Here is a 20,008-nt window from a genome sequence, read left to right on the forward strand (position 1 = left end):
TGAAACTCTCTCTCATCACTTCTCCTTAAACTTGCAGAATGTCTCAGAGTCATTTTTCTGAGATCCATTATAAGGTGGAACATTTTAGCTACTAATGAAGAAAGCACTAAACATTTTATGAGTTGGCTCTTTCTTCCTAACACTGTGGGAAAAAATGTTGTTTGCTAAGTTCTGGCTGCTTTATTTATTTTTTTTTTCATGATGCTTTATGATCCAGGCCTTCTTTACAGGGTCACAGGAATGGTTTATAACTGAAAGGGTCAAAGAAATGTTTGTGTGAGATTCTAGAAGACATAGTGAAGCAGTAAGCTTTTACTTTCTGTAGCCTTTTTCTTTCTTTTTTTAAAAAAATTTCGCTTATTTTAAGTCTCAGTCTTAAAATAAAAAACAAAACACAACTTTGCTTTTTAAAATATCATTAAAAGTAAATGTGGTAAGTAATAATTTACCATAATAATAATTTGGAAATACAGAAATAATCTAAAGAAGAAGAAATTTTCTCACAATTTCATCATCCAGATGTGTCTGCTAACATTTTGGCATATTTCAGCTCAGCCTGCATACCCTTTTTGCGTAAAACATTGATTTCTGATCTCTAATTACCTGAAGGTATTGGATATGAAACAAAAAAGAAAGAGCCAGGAGGCAGCCAGGGAGCTTGACTCATGTTTTGTTTTGCTTTGTTTCCCACATGTGACTGGAAAAAAGAACTCAACCTACAGAATGCTAGAACATTTCGCATGAATAGATTTCTCATTTGGTCAAGATACCAACTTTACTCTCCTTTCTGAAACAAACTTTTAAAAAGTGGACAAAATACATGAAACAACCGTTTTCAAGATATTATACCTCAGATAACAAAGGATAGTAGCCTCTAAGAAATGGAAGACAAATAAGGTGAACCCTGCAACTGCCCCAGCTACTATCTAGAGAGAGACTCCAGGCCACAGTGTAGGAAGTAGGGATGTATGCAGAGATTAATGAGTTCCCTGAGTTGAGGGGATACAGCTAAGAGTCCAGGGACACTGAAGCAGCTAAAATTCACAGGACTGAACAGAAGAGAAAGCTGAGCAGAGAGAGAGAGCATTCTGGAGATTTGCAATGTTTCTATGCAAGGAGTCGGCCATGACTGAAGCAACTGAGCACTCACTGACACTTCAACTGAATAATGATCCTTTTTTGCATGGCTGGGGAAAGAACCTCCAAAAGGCTTAGAGGGAGAAATCACTAAAGCCCACACAATTCTGGGAATAGTTCGTCTTTCTACCAGCAAGAATGTAAAATCTTATAATTCATGGAATCCAGGAAGAGTACTAAGAAGAGTTTTTCCTTAGCAATAGGGAAAAGTTAGCCTTAGACCAAATGTTGTTCTGGTCCCACCTAACGGCTTAAAAGTGAATCTCTAAAGAATAAAACTACTTTAAGGTAACTTAAATGCATCCGTTCCGTTCAGTCGCTCAGTCGTGTCCGACACTTTGTGACCCCGTGGACTGTAGCCTACCAGGCTTCTCCGTCCATGGGATTCTCCAGGCAAGAATACTGGAGTGGGTTACCATTTCCTTCTCCAGGGGATCTTCCCGACTTAAATGCATACCAGAACAAAATTGAAGAATGTTTATAGGAATATAAAACACTCAATAAGGACACATTTATAATTTCTATTATGTAATCAAATATTATCTTGAATATAAAGAAGCATAAAAATACATATAATTATGAAAAATATCAATGAAACATAATTACCCAGATGATACAGATACAAATGATATAAATAGTAGACAAATAGTTAATATAACCTTATTACACACATTCAAGAGACTAATGGGAAAACTAAGTAGAGACGTAGATGAAATTAAAGAGATAAAATTAATCTTCTACAGACAGTGAATAAAATGAAACATATACTGCATGAGATTAACATCAGACGTCAATGGTCTAAATACCCAAATTAACAGTTAGAAACAGTCAGACTAGAGTCAAAAACTAAGATTCAACTATATGTTGCCTATGAGAAACTCATTTTCAGTATAAATATACAAATAGTTTAACAGTAAAAAAAGATGGGGAAAAAAAAGAAGTATTAGACTAATCAAAAGAAAGCTGGAGTGATCATGTTAATATTGGTCAAGTTCTATTTCAGAGCAAAGAACATTACCAAGATTAAAGAATGCCATTTCGTACAAATAGGGGTAAATTAATCAAGAAGAAATAACAAATTTAGATATTTGTATACCTAATAACTTTGCCAAACAAGGTCCGTCTAGTCAAGGCTAAGGTTTTTCCAGTGGTCATGTATGGATGTGAGAGTCGGACTGTGAAGAAAGCTGATCGCCGAAGAATTGATGCTTTTGAACTGTGGTGCTGGAGAAGACTCTTGAGAGTCCCTTGGACTGCAAGGAGATCCAACCAGTCCATTCTAAAGGAGATCAATCCTGGGTGTTCATTGGAAGGACTGATGCTAAAGCTGAAACTCCAATACTTTGGCCACCTCATGCGAAGATATGACTCATTGAAAAAGACCCTGACGCTGGGAGGGATTGGGGGCAGGAGGAGAAGGGGACGACAGAGGATGAGATGGCTGGATGGCATCACTGACTCAATGGACATGAGTCTGAGTGAACTCCGGGAGTTGGTGATGGACAGGGAGGCCTGGTGTGCTGTGATTCATGGGGTCGCAAAGAGTCGGACACAACTGAGCAACTGAACTGAACTGAACTGATACCTAATGACAGAACCTCAGAATACACGAAGCAAATACTGATAGAATTGAAAGGAAAAATACACAAACTCACTATTATAGTCAGATTTCAGCACCTTTTTTGTAATAATTGATAGACAAGCAAAAAAATTAAGACGCATATAGAAGGCCTTTACAACACTATCAACCATTTTGAACCAACTGAAATTTCTATAACTCCACCTAAGATTAGCAGAATATGCATTCTTTTCAAGTGGATACAGAACATTTAGCAAGATAAACCATATTCTAGGTTATAAATAAATCTCAATATATTTGAAGAGATTCAAGTTGTACAAAGTATATTCTCTGGCTACGGTAAAATTAAACTAGAAATCAGTAACAAAAGACTTATCTGGAATCCCCCAAAATTTGGAAAGTAAATAGCACACTTTTAAATGACCCTTGGGTCAAATAAGAAAGCAAAACAGAAATTAGGAAGTGTTTTGAATTGAATTAAAATAAACGTATAGCATTTAGAAAATTTTTGGAAGCTGCTAAAACAGTATTTAAAAGAAAATTTATAGCATTGTACACCTATATTAGAAAAAAAGGAAAGGTCTCAAATCAGTGATCTCAGTTTCTACTTTAAGAAACCAAAAAGAACAGAAGAGTAAATAAAACTCAAAATAAGCAAAAGAAAGTAAGTAGTAAAGGCTGGAGCTAAAATCAATGGAAGATAAAAACAGTAGAGAAATTGACACTAAAAACTTGTGTTTTGAGATAATCAATAAAATTGATAAACTTCTGGCCAGACTATCAGGAATTTATCAAGAGGAATTAATTTTAGTTAAATATAGTTATTCACCTAGTAGAAGACAGAAATGAGAGAAGTGACATCTCTACAAATCCTATTGATACTGAAAGAATAATAAGGTAATATTATGAACAACTGATGCTGAAGCTGAAGCTCCAATACTTTGGCCACCTGATGGAAAAGGCTGACTCATTAGAAAAGATCCTGAGGCTCAGAAAAATTAAAGGCGGAGGAGAAGTGGACGACAGAGGCCAAGACGGTTGGATGGCATCACCGACTCAATGGACATGGTTTTGAGCAAGCTCTGGGAGATGGTGAAGGACAGGGAAGCCTGGAGTGCTGCAGTCCATAGGGTCACAAAGAGTTGAACACGACTGAGTGACTGAACAACAGCAATGAACAACTCAAGACAATAAATTTGACAGCTTAGGTAAATTGTACAGATTATGTGTATGATAGCCTGCTACAGCTGACTCAAGAAGAGATAGATAACCTGAACAGAAATTGAATTTACTGTTTAAAACTGATCCACAAAAGAATATTTGGCCAACCAAATAGATGGTTGAGAATAACGCAGAGGCTATGAAGAGAAATCTAGGATTCTGAAATTTTCCTTGAGGCTTTTAAAATTCCCTTTCTCTCTCTCTCCCTCTTCCACACACAAACACACACACATGCTTTCACAGTGACATCTCATGACACACGAGACAGGATGTGAAACTGAACAGTTCTGATGAATGTCTGAGTGATAAGATCTCACCTCTAAGAGCAAAGAACCGAAAGGCTATTCTGGCTCTGAAAGACCTAGAAACTAGTTTCTTGGGGAATACTTGATTACATTAGGTAGGCCAAATAGCTTCTGAGGCTACCATTAGAGTTTTAGCCCTATCTTCAACTGCCTGAAAAATGTACTATACTAGATTAGGAAACTGAGTCTCATGTGGTCTGGTCTCATGTGTTCTGGTCCTGCTTTCTTGATTTAGGATGTGGTTTGTCTCAATAATCAAAGTAAGTCCATCTTATGGAAAGAAAAGCAAGGAATGATGGGAATTTGAAAATGTAATGAGCACCTGAATTTGTTTGTTTCTCTTTCTCTCCTGCCTCCCACCTGGCTGTTAGGACTAAATTTAGATCTTAATATTTGACCATTGCCCTTCCCTATGAGACATAATAGTTACAATCATAGTCCCAACCTCTGGCATTTTATCAAGATAAAACTGATTATCTTTAACTGAAAACAAAAAAATCACTTATAATCAGGATGCTGATTTCAATTTTTAGTAGACTTAGCAGACTGTCAGGTACTTATTGAGTGCTCCTCATACTGCTTCTCTCTTTTCTGTTGCTACATAGGCCTAATAGCTTGTCCTCTGGATGCCAGAGTACTGACAAGAAAGGAATTTGGAAGCTGAGTAAGAGAGGGTATAAAAATTTCTCATTCCGAAGTCCACAGACTTCTGTCTCTTTGTATGGAACTAATTTTCTGTGTCATTGTTACTCACAATGGCTATTGGCCCCTTGCTTTTTGTTCAACTTAAACCTGTGTTACAAGTGCTCCAATTATTGACAAGCAAAAATTGGCTAATGAAGTTGACTGTTGGCTCAGACAGCATGACTTTCAGCATTGATTGGCGTCATAAAAAGGTGTGGTGATGAGTAAAGAGATGGAGAGTTTTGGGTCAAATTTTATTCGTTTTCATTTTTTAGTGATTAGTCTTAAATATAATCTCAGACTGAATATTGTGGCAATTTTCTTACTTGCAGAGTGCAAGATATTAAAGTAAAGGTCAAAGTAGCTGTGTCTTCCTAGAATTTTAGGTGAAAGATGTAAAATTTTTGTTTATGCATAAGAGCATTTGAACCGTCCTTATAGATTACTATAACTTTTGCTATGTGTGAGGCACTATATTATGTGCCTGCATATGTTATTACATTTAGTTCTCCTGGCATGATGGTTATTATTCCTTCCTTTCTCTAAGACATAGGGAATTTAAATGAATTATCCAAAGTTATGGCATAAAATTGTGGCAGAGCCAAAACTCAAATATGAGTTTGTCTGACTTAAAACCTCAGGCTCTTTCTACTAGAGTCAGCTGCTGACTTGAAAGCTCAGAGTTGCCTCTTCTAGTTCTATGATGTGAACGCAATAGTCTTAGGAACCCAAATGAGCATAAGTCCTTTTTTGCTCCTGTTTTTCAGTAGTAGGCCAGTGATAGAAATAAACTTTGTTCTTTATGGCCATGATCTTGAAGGAATTGGAATTAATCCAAATGGAATTAAGTAGTGAAACATGTTCATTTGTATTAATTTTCTGCCTATTTCCAGAAATATTTGAAGAAATGTGAAAAAAATTGAATATCCTGAAAGTCCTAATGAGCATAATCTCACTCTCTTATGAACTCTAATAGATATTTATAGAGTTCTAATATCTAATAGATATTTATAATAGACATTTATGCTTGTATGTCTCTGGGGAACTTGCCATTATATCTTGTGTTACTGTTTCTAGTATTTGTCTAAGTCCATCAAGATGACCCTGAAGGCAGATACTCTTTGTATTAGTCAGGATTCTTTAGAGAAACAGACAAATAGTTCTCTCTCTCTCACATTTGATTTCATGAAGTTCACTTCTAAGAATCATTACTTCACTTAACACATCATCTAATGTTAGTTTGAGGTAGAGATGGCTGAAGTACTTCCGACTAGTCTTTTGGATGTTAAAACTTCATTCTACCATTGTGGATTACTAACTAGAGTACTCAGATGTTAACCAACTGCCCTTAGGATATAAATGAACACATATATCACATTTTATGTGAGCTATTTTAATAAAATGACAGACTACCTACAAATTACTTAAGGGTTTGGTCTTATTGAATATTATAAATTGAGTCTGTGAGGAAGAAATTGGCATGGGTGGATAGTTGATCGCAATACTTACAAATTCCTAAGTGTGTTAGTCATTCAGTTGTGTCTTACTCTTTGTGACCCCATGGACTGTAGCCTGCCAGGCTCCTCTGTCCATAGGATTCTCCAGGCAAGAATACTGGAGTGGGTTGCCATTTCCTTGTCCCGGGGATCTTCTTGACCCAGGGATTGAACCCGGGTCTCCTGCATTCCCAGGGAAGCCCAGGTGGCTCAGATCATAAACAATTTGCCTGCAGTGCTGGAGACCTGGGTTTGATCCCTGGGTTGGGAAGATCCCCTGGAGAAGGGAATGGCAACCCACTCTAGTATTCTTGCCTGGAGACTTTCATGGACAGAGGAGTCTGGCAGCAATATAAACTCTTGAGGACACCTAGAATTCAGAATTCTTTTTCATTAACTGATGACAGTGTTATCTGGTATCCCTAGTTGAGTAGCAAATCCTATAATGTGCAGTTGTTCCCAAACAACTAAAGAGCAGAAAAAAGACTGATTCATTCTAGTCAATGACTTACTTTTTCTAAGGAAAAATAAATTATTTCACCCTTAATCCTATTAATATTTTGTCAGAGAAACAAATTCTAAATTTCAGAAAATAAATTCAAGTTCTAATCTGCCCTCATTTTCTTTTTTCTGCCAGTCTTGTTGGAGCCCTTCTCTCACCATTCAGCTTTCATTGTGACTCTCTGCCCCCACTGCCTTTTGTTCTTTAGAATGCACTCATTAACATTTGCTCATGTATGCTAATGAGCATTAATTAGCATCTTCTGTGTGAACAAAGGCTGGTGCTAAGAAGGATGGGTAGAGACTGTATGGAGTTCAGTCAGCCTTGCTTCGTACTTCTTTATTCTCTGAGAACAATCATCTTCTTTCAGTTGTTTCATAGTTTTTGTTCTTTTTGTTTGTTTTGTTTGTTTACCCATGAATCCGGACAACCCTTCTTCATGACTGGGAATATTACAGAAATTTCATGGGCCACGGAAAGATCCCTTTTTGTTCTAAGCAATCCAAGGATATAGAAACAAAGTCGTCAAGGGTTAATAACACACTATTTTCATTGGGTTAATAGCCACAAAAACTCACACAGGAGAATGTATTTTCATTTTAGCACATTTATTTACAGCGATTGCCCTTTGTCGTGGTAATTGTAGTGTGAGAGCACACACTCTGAATATCTATTATGACAGCATGGTTAAATAAGAAATGTCCTTCCCCCCAAAATAATCTAAATGCAAAGAAGAAGAAAGACACCACTTACTTTTTTGTAACTGTAGAGAGCTCTAATGCCTTTGTAAATAGCTATTTATTTCCTGGATATAGTTAAAGTCAACCCTCCAAACCACATAGAATAAGAATTTCTTTGTTCTTTCTGTAGACCATGGTGTCAAGAAATATCTGATGGCAGCTTTTTGCAAACACTCTTGTATATAATTTGCCATTTGAAGAATGATGCTTCATCATTTCATATTTGCTCTTGACAGTTCAGGGGTGAGTGGGAGAATTTAGAATACCAGCTACCCATTTCACTCAGTCTGTTTAATTTTAATTTCATATACTATGTGCAAACAGAAGGAAAAAGTGCCAAAAAATTTGATGTGTATCCCCTCTTCTTTTAATTGTGAAAGGATAGAAGTTGGGATCTTTATTTTGAGTGAATTTTCTATTTTTCTCTTTTTTATCTCAGAGTTGTTTCTCTGGAACCTTGTGGTAAAATGTGTTTCTCCATAGACTTAATTCTCTTCCATTTGGCAAATACAATATTTTATCTTATGTTTTTAATAAAGCAGGCATCAGCAGCTATTTATTTTCTATTTCTTAAGGGCCACAGAGCCTTAAAAATAAATGTAATTCAAAAGGAAAGACATTAGAGAATGACAGTTACTACAGCAGTGATACATATATTTTTGCCTGCCCCCCTCCCTCCTTAGGTGAGTCTTAACAAAAACCAAAATTATTTTTCTTTTTTGTGATTTTGTAACCACAGAAATGTAAAATAACTATTTAGTATCTCCAAGATATTAAAGTGTTTGAAAATATGACAAGTCTTTTGGCATTTATTATACAAATTGCCATTAGTGTATTGTTGAACGTAAGCACCCCATGATTTTTTCAGTGGTTTTATGGAAGACCTTATGATTTTAAGGTTTTTAGTGGTATTAAGGAAGGATGCTGGCACCTGCAGAAAGAATATCAGCCTAGGTCTGTCAAATTAAACCTTTTTCCAAGATACCTTATTGACAATTGTGTAATAATTTCATTCTGTTATTCTCACTTCGGAGGATTTTTTAAAATGTCATAGTTTACAGGTTCATTAACGTATTTGATTGATATAATAGCTAAATAATAATTTTTTTTACTCTGTGGCTTCCAGAATATCATGCTCAAGTCCATGACTTGAAGGATTTCGGGTTGTTATAAACAAAGGTCCTGAATATTTTTTTGAGTGCGTGTGTGCTAAGTTACTTAAATCATGTCTGACTTTCTACAATCCTATGTTCCGTAGCCCGCCAGGCTCCTGTGTCCATGGGATTCTCCTGGCAAGAATACTGGAGTGGGTTGCTGTGTCCTCATGCAGGGGATCTTCCCAATCCAGGGACTGAACCTGAGTCTTTTATGTCTCCTGCATTGGCAGGCGGGTTCTTTACCACTGGTACCACCTGGGAAGCCTGAATAGTTTCTTACCCTGACCTAAAACTAGGAAAAATAAATGGAGCTGCTGAGTTAAATTGAATCAGATCTTATGTCCTTGGTAGATATATGAGAAGAAGAAAGATCACATTCCATCATTTTTGTTCACTTTCATGGACAGTGGCTTCCATTCCCTACTTAACATCCACCAATGATAGTGTTTTGATAAATTAATGGAAGCCGAGTGCTGGGCCACTCTCTGTAGGGGAAATGATACCTCAATATGTTTTGGTGATTTCATTTAGTCAGATTAAACTCCTGAACTTCAACAGTTGTGGCTGCTGCTGCTGCTAAGTCACTTCAGTCGTGTCCGACTCTGTGCAACCCCATAGATGGCAGCCCACCAGGCTGCCCCGTCCCTGGGATTCTCCAGGCAAGAACACTGGAGTGGGTTGCCTTTTCCTTCTCCAATTCATGAAAGTGAAAAGTGAAAGTGAAGTCTCTCAGTTGTGTCCGACTCTTCGTGACGCCATGGACTGCAACCTACTAGACTCCTCTGCCCATGGGATTTTCCAGGCAAGAGTACTGGAGTGGGGTGCCATCGCCTTCTCCTCAACAGTTGATACTTAACCTATTTTCCCTAGAGCCTCCTATCTCTTTTTCTTGCATCTCCATCCTCCCAGTTACCCAGGCCAAAATCCTTGGAATTATCCTTGATTCTTCTCTTCCTCTCACATCTTACATCATACCACATACTGATGACATGGGTTCTTCACTGACTACTTGGAAATGTGCTTGTTATGGCATGGATTAATGTCTGTCTCAGGGCAGTTTAGTCTAAACTGAAAGGTTTATTTTTTAAATTTTATTTAATTTATTTTTTAATTTTTTCTTAATACAATTCTAATTTAATTAATGAGCAGTTTCTTACCATTTTGCAGGTGAACATGAAAGTGTGTGTATGTGCCCAGTTTTGATAAAGGCAGTGCTTTTGTTTTAAATATCAAAGTTTATTTACTTCCCCTTATTGTATGTAACATTTTACATTTTTCATTTTTAAAAGGTTATACTCCATTTACAGTTATTATGAAATATTAGCTACATTCCCTGGAAATGTGCCCCATTTATATGGGAAGAACTGATGTTGACATTTGCTCATACACAAAGGAACCCTAAGAAAATAACACTAGTACATTGCTAATATGGAGAAGGAAATGGCAATCCTCTCCAGTACTCTTGCCTGGAAAATCCCATGGACGGAGGAGCCTGGAAGCCACTGTCCATGGGGTCACAAAGAGTCGGACATGACAGAGAGACTTCACTCACTCACATTGCTAATAAACATAACTAGTACATTGCTGCAATAATCCAAGTAAACGAGATAAGATATTCATACCTAAACTTGAATCTCATAAAGTCATTCTTTTGCATCAAATAGCTAGACTCCTTAAGGACTACCACTTTTCTTCTATAGTCTACAATCTCCTCCAGAACACTTTACTCTATAGACCCTTTTAAACGCAAAATAAACACTAATTGAATAAATGAATTTTCAGTTTCCAAAGGAATGATCTGGTGCTACAATAATCCCTTCATTAGCTAAATGTGGATCAGAGGAACAGGTGATATCATTCGGCTCTTTCGGCTACTTGGCCACTCTGATCCTAAGAACCACAAAATATTTTCAGTGCTATAGACTGAAAAAGAAAGCCTGGAACAACATTCACTTTTGTGAACGATTCCAGTGCCTCTAAAATGTGACATTTTGCTGTTGTTTCCTTCTACTGTTTCTAATTACTGGGTCTATTTGCATGAAATGAGGATCTGGGTTGCCTAGGAGTTCATCTGCTCCTATTTCATATTCTTCTCTTAAATAAACATACTTCGTTGTAGTCTTGCTTGCTGCCTTCAACATTTAGACAGGACCCTCCCCCCACCCCCAACTGTCCCACTCTCCTCCCATCACTTTTTAGGAGAGGGGTTATTTTTAAAGTACATAATCAATAGGTTTTGGGAAACATCCAGAACATGAGAAGGTCATATGATTGGGAGCAAGCTACCAGGGATTGCTGAGAGAAGGGATGGCAACAAGCCATGCCAAAAATTGTCTGAGAAGGGAAAGACAGTCTGTAACTCGCATTTAAATGTTCTGAGTTATTCTTTTGCTCAGGCTTTTGTTTGGGAGGGGCTTCTTAGCTTGGTTCTTCAGCATTATTTTGAGTTTCAGGAGATGCAGATCAGTATTAACAGTAGATTTTCAGACTAAATAGTGTTATATTAAAATCAAGAGGCTCTTGATGGAGTCTTCAATCTCCTGGTCATGGTGCTGCTATTTAGTTCCTGATGCTGATGCTACCTTTGCTGAGGGTTTGAATCAAGAATAAACCAATTATGGTCACAATACCTATGAAAACAAGGGCTCCATAGCTCCTGACTCAATTGCCAGACAAAAGAAACACTATTAAACAAAGAATGCACCTACTGAGAATGTGCAGATGATCATGCACAGATGAGTATTGCTATTGGAAAGTCACCTCAAGAGGAATGAAGAGTATTCTGCAATACTGTCCACTACATCACTCAGAAACCGTAGCTCTTTTTTCTTCTCTACTTGCAACCAGAGCAGAGCTATCTCCCCTTATGGAGCTTTATTTAATGGCAATTTATAACTATCCTTCCTGTACCTTAGAAGATGATCCACAACTCCAGCCCTGCATTTTCTGTCTTCTGGTTATCAGAGGAAATTGATTTGTCACTCATCTCCTTGGCTTGGGACATTTCATTTTGCTGTTTTTGTTTCATAGGATTGTAATCCTTCCTAAAGATTTGCTTGTATCTCTATTTATTTAGTATTTTCCTCCATTTCATTATTTAACTTTAATCATGTCTAGTGAGTCGGACACGACTGATGCAACTTAGCAGCAGCAGCAGCAGTGAGTTGATTATTAAAAATCAGTTTAGCATTTTGTGTGAGTTTTGCTTTGGTTAGGCATGGTGCAAAAGAGGCTGTGTGTCAGCCTTTGCTATTTGTCCTTAGCTGTTCCTATATTATGCCACTGATCAGACCTTGGGCTAAGGCTAATCTTATATCATTAAGTTGCCTTCCTAAGTGAATTATTCTTTGACTGAAGAAATTTGGTGGTAGCATTAATTGCAAGTAAACACCATGACTTATTGTTGAATATAAAATATCTTCTGAGAAGTGTCTGTCGTCACTATTGTGAACTCTCAGTAGTGACATAAAGACTTTTGTCCCCTGCAGATTCAGTTACAGCCAGTGACAAAGGCATATGTCCACTCTGAACAAAAGAACACTTATTTTCCTATTCCATGGCTGACATTGAGTGATAACATTTTTGCATATTGTAAAAATTTTTATGCATATGCTGTTTAAAGGCAAAAAGTGCTTTTACAATAATCTTCTTTGTGAATAGAATTTAAACTCCGAATGTGCTGCCTTTTCAATATGCCTGTCAAGCTCTGAATAATAACCTTTGACAGTGCTGAGCAGAAACAAAACCAGAGGTTGTTTCCTCTGTTCACAGCAGCATTGTTTATTATCTTTGCTGTTTTGGACTTAGGCTCATCCACCTTAAATAAAATATGTAAATTAATATTTTAAATGAGTTACTAGACTGTGGTTTAAAGAAATAGTCTGCTCTGATTTTTGCCATGGCAAGTCACAGATATTTGTCTCTGGCTGACTCAACCTGTGATAAACAGACAGTAGTTGACAAGGGGAAAAATCTGCCAATTAATATATTTTCTGATATTATTGTACCACTAAAATTTTATAAAACTTGTATATGCCTTTATAAAAATGGAGCTAATCTGAAAACGACCCTAAGGATGAGGGGAGGAATAAACAGAAAAAACATTTTTTGTCTTGAAAGAACTGTTAAATCACCTATCTCCACATTGTTAAGGTAAATCATATACGGGAAAATTTAGGCTGCATATAATATGTATGCTGCTGCTGCTGCTAAGTCACTTCAGTCGTGTCCGACTCTGTGCGACCCCATAGACGGCAGCCCACCAGGCTTCCCCGTCCCTGGGATTCTCTAGGCAAGAACACTGGAGTGGGTTGCCATTTCCTTCTCCAACGCGTGAAAGTGAAAAGTGAAAGTGAAGTCACTCAGTCGTGTCTGATTCGTAGCGACCCCATGGACTGCAGCCTACCAGGCTCCCCTGTCCATGGGATTCTCCAGGCAAGAGTACTGGAGTGGGGTGTCATTGCCTTCTCCGATAATACGTATAGAAATAATTAAAATAGGAAATATCAGCTTATAAGCATTTTTGAAAGGTCCTTCAAACCCTAAGTCGACTTACTGCAGAACAGAATTTATTTTGGTTGAAGTTATTTTGAATTGAACTGACAGGCTTATGATTGACATGTTTTCAAACTGTTGAAGGTGATGAAGCAGAGAAGTCCTTGCACAACACTCTATAAGATGCTATAGCTGTATATCTTTAATAAACAATGTTCATTTTGACAAGTTTATTGAAAAAATTTATTGACTGCACAGAAAACTTTACAATGAAAATAACAACAGTAAAAATCAGTTATTAACAATTGTGCTGTCATTTAAAGAATTGCTATATTTTTTTCTTTCCTCGACAGTGCAAATCCAAGTGGAGGAGAAAGAAGATGATACTGAGGAAAGTTCAAGTAAGTGGGGATGGACCCAGTTGGGATATGTTTCCTGTGGAATAGCAGTGAATTTAGGGGATTCGTCCTCTTATCTTGTGAAAATATGTGACCCTATGCAAACACAGGAGCACATGTGGATGACTTTTAATGGTCTCACAAGAGCGATCAAGTCCATCAGATAGACTCTTCACTTGAGATTCCATTCAACTGGCAAACACACATTACACCCAATTTATAAATTGCTCATCATTAAGTGAATGGTGGTCCAGAAAAAATTGCTTTTTTATTTCTTTACTGTTTTCTTTGTCCTAAAACGTTTTCCCTTAGGCTAAATCTATTACAATATAACAGATTGGCCTTTTGACTAAAGTGATCAGGTTGTTCAATAAAAATGAATAAACCTGTTCTTTTGAATCCATGAATATTTTGTCTAAATTGACCTGTTGTTTTTACTTTGAATAGGTTCAGCTCAAGAGCCTGGATTGTGACCCCTGCCCAGGCATGCAAACCACTCGTGGACTAGAACAGAGAAAGATCATTTAATGAGCTAAAGTTTTGAGTTTATCAAAACTGAAAGTGCAGTATTTCAGGTAGAGTTCAATTAGAGAATACATCAACACCATCAATTAAAAACCTGAGCCCAATATGACAGCCAGTGAATGTTCATGGTGACAGTTGTTTTCATTAATTTGGTACATTCTGCATGTAAGCAGCCCAGAGTCTCACATAGATCCTAGAGGCTCTGACTTGACTACTATAGGGAAGGAAAAGTAATTTTTCCTTTACCCTTCTGAGTTCCTTAACTGCCACTCCTATAATCAAGACAGTTTAACAAGAAAACCAAACCAAAACAGAAGTTTATTAACACATACACCTTATGTATACATGGATGATACCCAGAATAAAACTGAGTAATTGTCTGAGGGTGGCTTAACATTTAGACTTAAATGCCATTTTAATAGGGCAAAGGGAGGGGTATGTAGGTCTTTTGGGAGAGAATAAGTTTTAAGAAAATAGATGGGAAGTATGACAGTTTATGATAAAATGTCTGCATGTGGTGTTGACCTATAGTCTCCTCTATAGAACACTTCTATAGTGTTCCCTGGGGATGAAATTCCTGAGGAGGGGATTTATGACAGTTGAGTTCCTTTTGGAAGCTCTGTTTTCAGGCAGACAAGAGGAATTCAGAGAAAGTCTCTTTCTGCATTTGCTGTTTTTCAAGTGCTACATCTCAAAATAGTCAATACACTGAAGTGGCATATTTTGGGGTGGTATATTCTGAATGTCCTTTTGAGGAGGTATATTCTGCTACCCTTCAAAACTAAATTGAGCCCATTCCAAAAGGTAATGTTTATGCAAATCCACATTTAGTAGGCAACTGTAAAACACTTCTTTTTTTAAGAATTTGAATATGTGGAAACTAGTGAAAACACTAAAGATAGCGTTTTTGTCCTAAGTGCTAAAAGATAAATATAATGATATACTTTTTATCCATGGTAAAACTCTGCAAGTTTAATAGCTTAGCTTTAATGTAAAATATACTAAAATGAAGACTACCAGGTGTCTTCTTGAATTTTTGAGTTATTTGAGGGTGAAATTGTTTCTCAGTTCCTGTGAAGCCCTTGTTCTTTCTATGATTAGTGACTAAAATGAACAGTAAAGGCTGGGTAGATTTTTAAAATGCCAGAGTGGGGTTTGAATATCATGCAACATCTGCCACAGTATTTAACAAATTTTTGGTCTTGATGACAAGAGCACAGTTTTCAAAACCTAGTTAGAAAAGCTATTCTCCTGTTTCTCTCTGCTAGTCAAACTTTAGTAATATTGGTAATGTTTATTTCTTATTTAGATTTGGAATATCAATAAAAGTTTAATAAGTAATGTTAAAAAGATAACAAAATTAAAAAAAATAAAATGACACACACTATGTAAAAATGAACATATTTAACTAATAAATGAGGACTCTGGTGAGCCATGTATAGCAGTTACCAGTTCAAAGGAAAATTCAAAGAACAGATTAATTTATAGATCAGGAATATTGAACTGATTGTGCAAGTGAAGACATGACTGTTTTGTGGGGTTTTTTCCTTTCCTTTCTTTTTTGGTGGTGGAAGGTTGTCTGCACTGAAAAGAGTTCACTTGCTTGTCTATCGACAAGAACTATTTTGCATTGCTATCTAGTGATCTACAACTTACAAAGTTATAAGAAAGCTTCCATAGAATCAGCATCAGACAACATAGAAGGGCATGGTACAGACATTTCATAGTTTTCCATTAAAGCACAGCTTTTTCCCTATAGCAGCTTCTATTTAAAAAGATAGTGATAATTATGAGTCATATTTTTAATAATAATTAACTGTAAATATCAGAGTTAAAAAGCAAAAGTGAAGGTGAAGTAGGATTGTCTGTCATAAACAGTGAAGGAAGGAACTGAATTCTCCCCCTACTCTTTACTAGAAAGTTTCCAAAGAAGTTTATGTACATATGAGGCATTAATTGTCAGTTGGTGAATAAATTAAAATAATAATATTTCTCTCAATCTTGTATTAAATTTACTAGCTATCTATTTCTAATCAGAAAGATGGAATGATCAAGCAAAGTTATTTACTATCAATTTCATCTAAGAAAGAGAAAGAAATTTAGGAAAAATAAGTGTTTGAAGTTAAGAATGAAAATGATTTTACATAAAATAGATAAGCAACTAGGATTTACCATGTAACCCAGGAGACTATATTTAATATCTTGTAAAAACCTATAATGGGAAATAATCTGCAATATATATATAAATATAATATATATATAATATATATAAAACTGAACCACTTGCAGTACCCCTGAACAAGTAATACAATATTGGAAATCAACTAGGCTTCAAGTTTTTAAAAAAAGTTAAAAAAAAAAGAATGAGAATGATTTAAATTAGGAAGGTATTTGAATTATGTCAAGGCATAAATTAATTTCTTCAAAATTATTCTAGTTTACAGCATTTCCTTGCATTCTTATTGTTTGTTCTAAGATAGAAGCAATTATTAGCACATAGTGATTAAACACTCAACCCTTATGTTTTGAATTGATAATCTACAAACTTGGTCTGAGAGGTCACGATATGATATTAAACTCCCAAGTCATCTAGTTATACAAGTAAATGAAGGCTGGAATTCTAAGCTTTACTAGAATTTGGGGATTGATACTCACATATTTGAGTGGATAAACCACAAGAAATGAGAATGTAGATAAGTGTATTTAAATGGAAGACTATGAAATATGTATGGCATGGTGCATTTTATCTTGATATGACAAATTGCTAGATTATGGTTTCAGAGGTGTGACAATGATAGTTAAAAAGTAAGAATACATTTGGGATCGGGAAAGCACTTTTCTGAAACTACTTGCTGAAGCATTAACTGCTGTGTTTAGGTGAAGAGGAAGAGGAGGAAAACAAATTACCTCGAAGAGAGAGCATGAGACCAAAGAGGAAACGGACCAGAGATGTTATCAATGAAGATGATCCAGAACCTGAACCAGAGGATGAAGAAACAAGGAAGGCCAGAGAGAAAGAGAGAAGGAGGAGGTTAAAGAGAGGGGCGTAAGTTAGTTCTGATCTATAATTGACATTATTTTTCATTCAAAAGTGCCTGATGCTGAAAGATCACTCTTTAGGCACTCCCTAGCCTTAAAATTCAGAGAAGGCAATGGCACACCACTCCAGTACTCTTGTCTAGAAAATCGCATGGGCTGCAGTCCATGGGGTCACTACTAGTCTGACACGACTGAGCAACTTCACTTTCACTTTTCACTTTCACACATTGGAGAAGGAAATGGCAACCCACTCCAGTGGTCTTGCCTGGAGAATCCCAGGGACAGTGGAGCCTAGTCGGCTGCCATCTATGGGGTCGCACAGAGTCGGACACAAATGAAGTGATTTAGCAGCAGCAGCAGCCTTAAAATTGATAATTAAAACTACTTTCAGAAAAACAAGCTTAGTGTGATGTCACCATTTTATTCCACTTAGTTCAGTTCAGTTCAGTTCAGTCGCTCAGTCGTGTCCGACTCTCTGCGACCCCATGAATCACAGCACGCCAGGCCTCCCTGTCCATCACCAACTCCCGGAGTACACTCAAACTCATGTCCACAGAGTCAGTGATGCCATCCAGCCATCTCATTCTCTGTCGTCCCCTTTTCCTCCCGCCCCCAACCTTTCCTAGCATCAGAGTCTTTTCCAGTGAGTCAACGCATCACATGAGGTGGCCAAAGTATTGGAGTTTCAGCTTTAGCATCAGTCCTTCCAGTGAACACCCAGGATTGATCTCCTTTAGAATGGACTGGTTGGATCTCCTTGCAGTACAAAAGAGTCTTCTCCAACACCACAGTTCAAAAGCATCAATTCTTCGGTGATCAGCTTTCTTCACAGTCCAACTCTCACATCCATACATGACCACGGGAAAAACCATAGCCTTGACTAGACGGACCTTGGTTGGCAAAGTAATGTCTCTGCTTTTTAATATACTATCAAGGTTGGTCATAACTTTTCTTCCAAGGAGCAAGCATCTTTTAATTTCATGGCTGCAATCAGCGTCCGCAGTGATTTTGGAGCCCCCAAAAATAAAGTCTGACACTGTTTCCACTGTTTTTCCATCTATTTCCCATGAAGTGATGGGACCAGATGCCGTGATCTTTGTTTTCTGAATGTTGAGCTTCAAGCCAACCTTTTCACTCTCCTCTTTCACTTTCATCTTAGTTAAATGTATTTTAATATTAAAATAGAATTTTAAAATGAATATATGTTGAGAATGAACTTATGAGAGATTTCCTTATGAGAGATATAAATTGTCATGGGTCATTAACATTTTATAATTAATTTAAATATTTTAAAGTTATTCTGTTAGTTAAATGCATCGTTAATGAAGTTAAATGAAAAACTTACAAACATGATCCCAAATCACATATCTTACAGAGCAGGAGTTGGAAAACTATGGTTAATTTCAACCTAAGAGCCAAGAATGGTTCTTATAATTTTAATCAAACTGTAATTAAAATTAAAAAAGACTAAAAAGAATATGGGACAGAGCTGTTTAAGCTCTGTATAGCTCCCAAAGTCTAAAGTATTAACTATCTGTCCCTACAGAGGATTGAATTGTCCTTTACTTTTTAACATAACTCTATGTTTTTCACTTCTAGCAAGTCACTGATTTTCTGAGTGCTGCCTTTGTCTAGAATAATATATTAAATGCTGTTTAGGGAAAAAAAAATCCAAGAAAATAATTTTCTGCTCTTTGCTTCCTGGAGAATTGCAGATGGCAGACAGGTAGAAAAACTGTATATTTGAAACACATTTACTAATAGGAAACCTAGGTCACTTGGAAAGGATTCAAGAGAATAACTCCTCTGACACCCCTATGTGGGGCATGGAAATCACATGAGGTGATAGGATCTCTTCTCTGAAACAGTCTTAGAACTTTAAATGCTGAGGAACTTTCCAAGATTTCCTCCCAAGATGACACCTTGTGGTATTCAATAACTAGCTATTATTTGTGAATATTTTGTCAGTAGAGAAGTTTAGCATTAGTTGACGATGGTTCCTCTTAAAATAAGAGTAACCCCACCCATTTCTTCATTGTATTTTTGTTGACTTAAGGTTTTAAATCTCTCTCTTCCTCTTCTTTCTCCTTCTCTTCCTTTTCCTCCTTCTCCCCAGTCTCCTCTTCTTTCTTCTGTCCTTGAATATTAAGACATAGCCTGCTTTCCGTTTTACTCTGATATTTTTTATTTCTATCTTCAAGTATTTTTATGTTTTGTTCTTTTCAAAAACAAAACGCCCTTTTAAGTTTCATGTCTTATTGTGATTGTTATTTCTATTATTAGCTAGCAATATTTCCTACTAGCAAGGGTGATGCTTTCTGACAGTGGTATTTCTTTGAGGAAGCATCACCAATAGACGTATGAATGATATAGATTGTGTTCCAGAATTTGCCTTTTCCTCTCCACCTGTGCTTCAGAGATGTCGCTTTTAAAATATAACTCAGATGGAAATTCTTTGGCTTTCTTGGTCTGCTCAAGGCCCTCCTGTCAAGGATCAACCTCTAGAAATAGGACCATGTGAATCAACTGGGTTTTGGCCCCTGTTACTAGGTCAAATCTTGTCCCTGTGACAGGGTCTGTCCTTAGCTGGTCCCACTCTCATCCTGATTCTGAGAAGCCAGAAGCACCCGTCTCGCTTCTTCCCCTCTCCTCTGCAGAACCAGTCTTGACTAAAATGAATTTTATTTCCATAGGTTGTACAAATTTTATTATTACTGCATAATTTTTACAA

At 36.8% G+C, this 20,008-nt stretch overlaps 1 protein-coding gene across 1 annotated transcript in view; it reads left to right on the plus strand.

The window, feature by feature from the left end:
- TMC1 (transmembrane channel like 1) overlaps window positions 1–20,008 on the plus strand; it is a 182,042-nt gene that overhangs the window by 59,990 nt on the left and 102,044 nt on the right. The window contains exons 3-4 of the mRNA XM_088837777.1: window positions 13,669–13,716; window positions 17,116–17,284. Coding sequence (XP_088693903.1) covers window positions 13,669–13,716; window positions 17,116–17,284 — 217 coding nt within the window. The remainder of the gene's footprint in view (window positions 1–13,668; window positions 13,717–17,115; window positions 17,285–20,008) is intronic.

Source organism: Moschus berezovskii, chromosome 7 (genome assembly GCF_049115385.1).
Source record: "Moschus berezovskii isolate FMDL1 chromosome 7, NW_MosBer_1.0, whole genome shotgun sequence".
NCBI lineage: Eukaryota > Metazoa > Chordata > Mammalia > Artiodactyla > Moschidae > Moschus > Moschus berezovskii.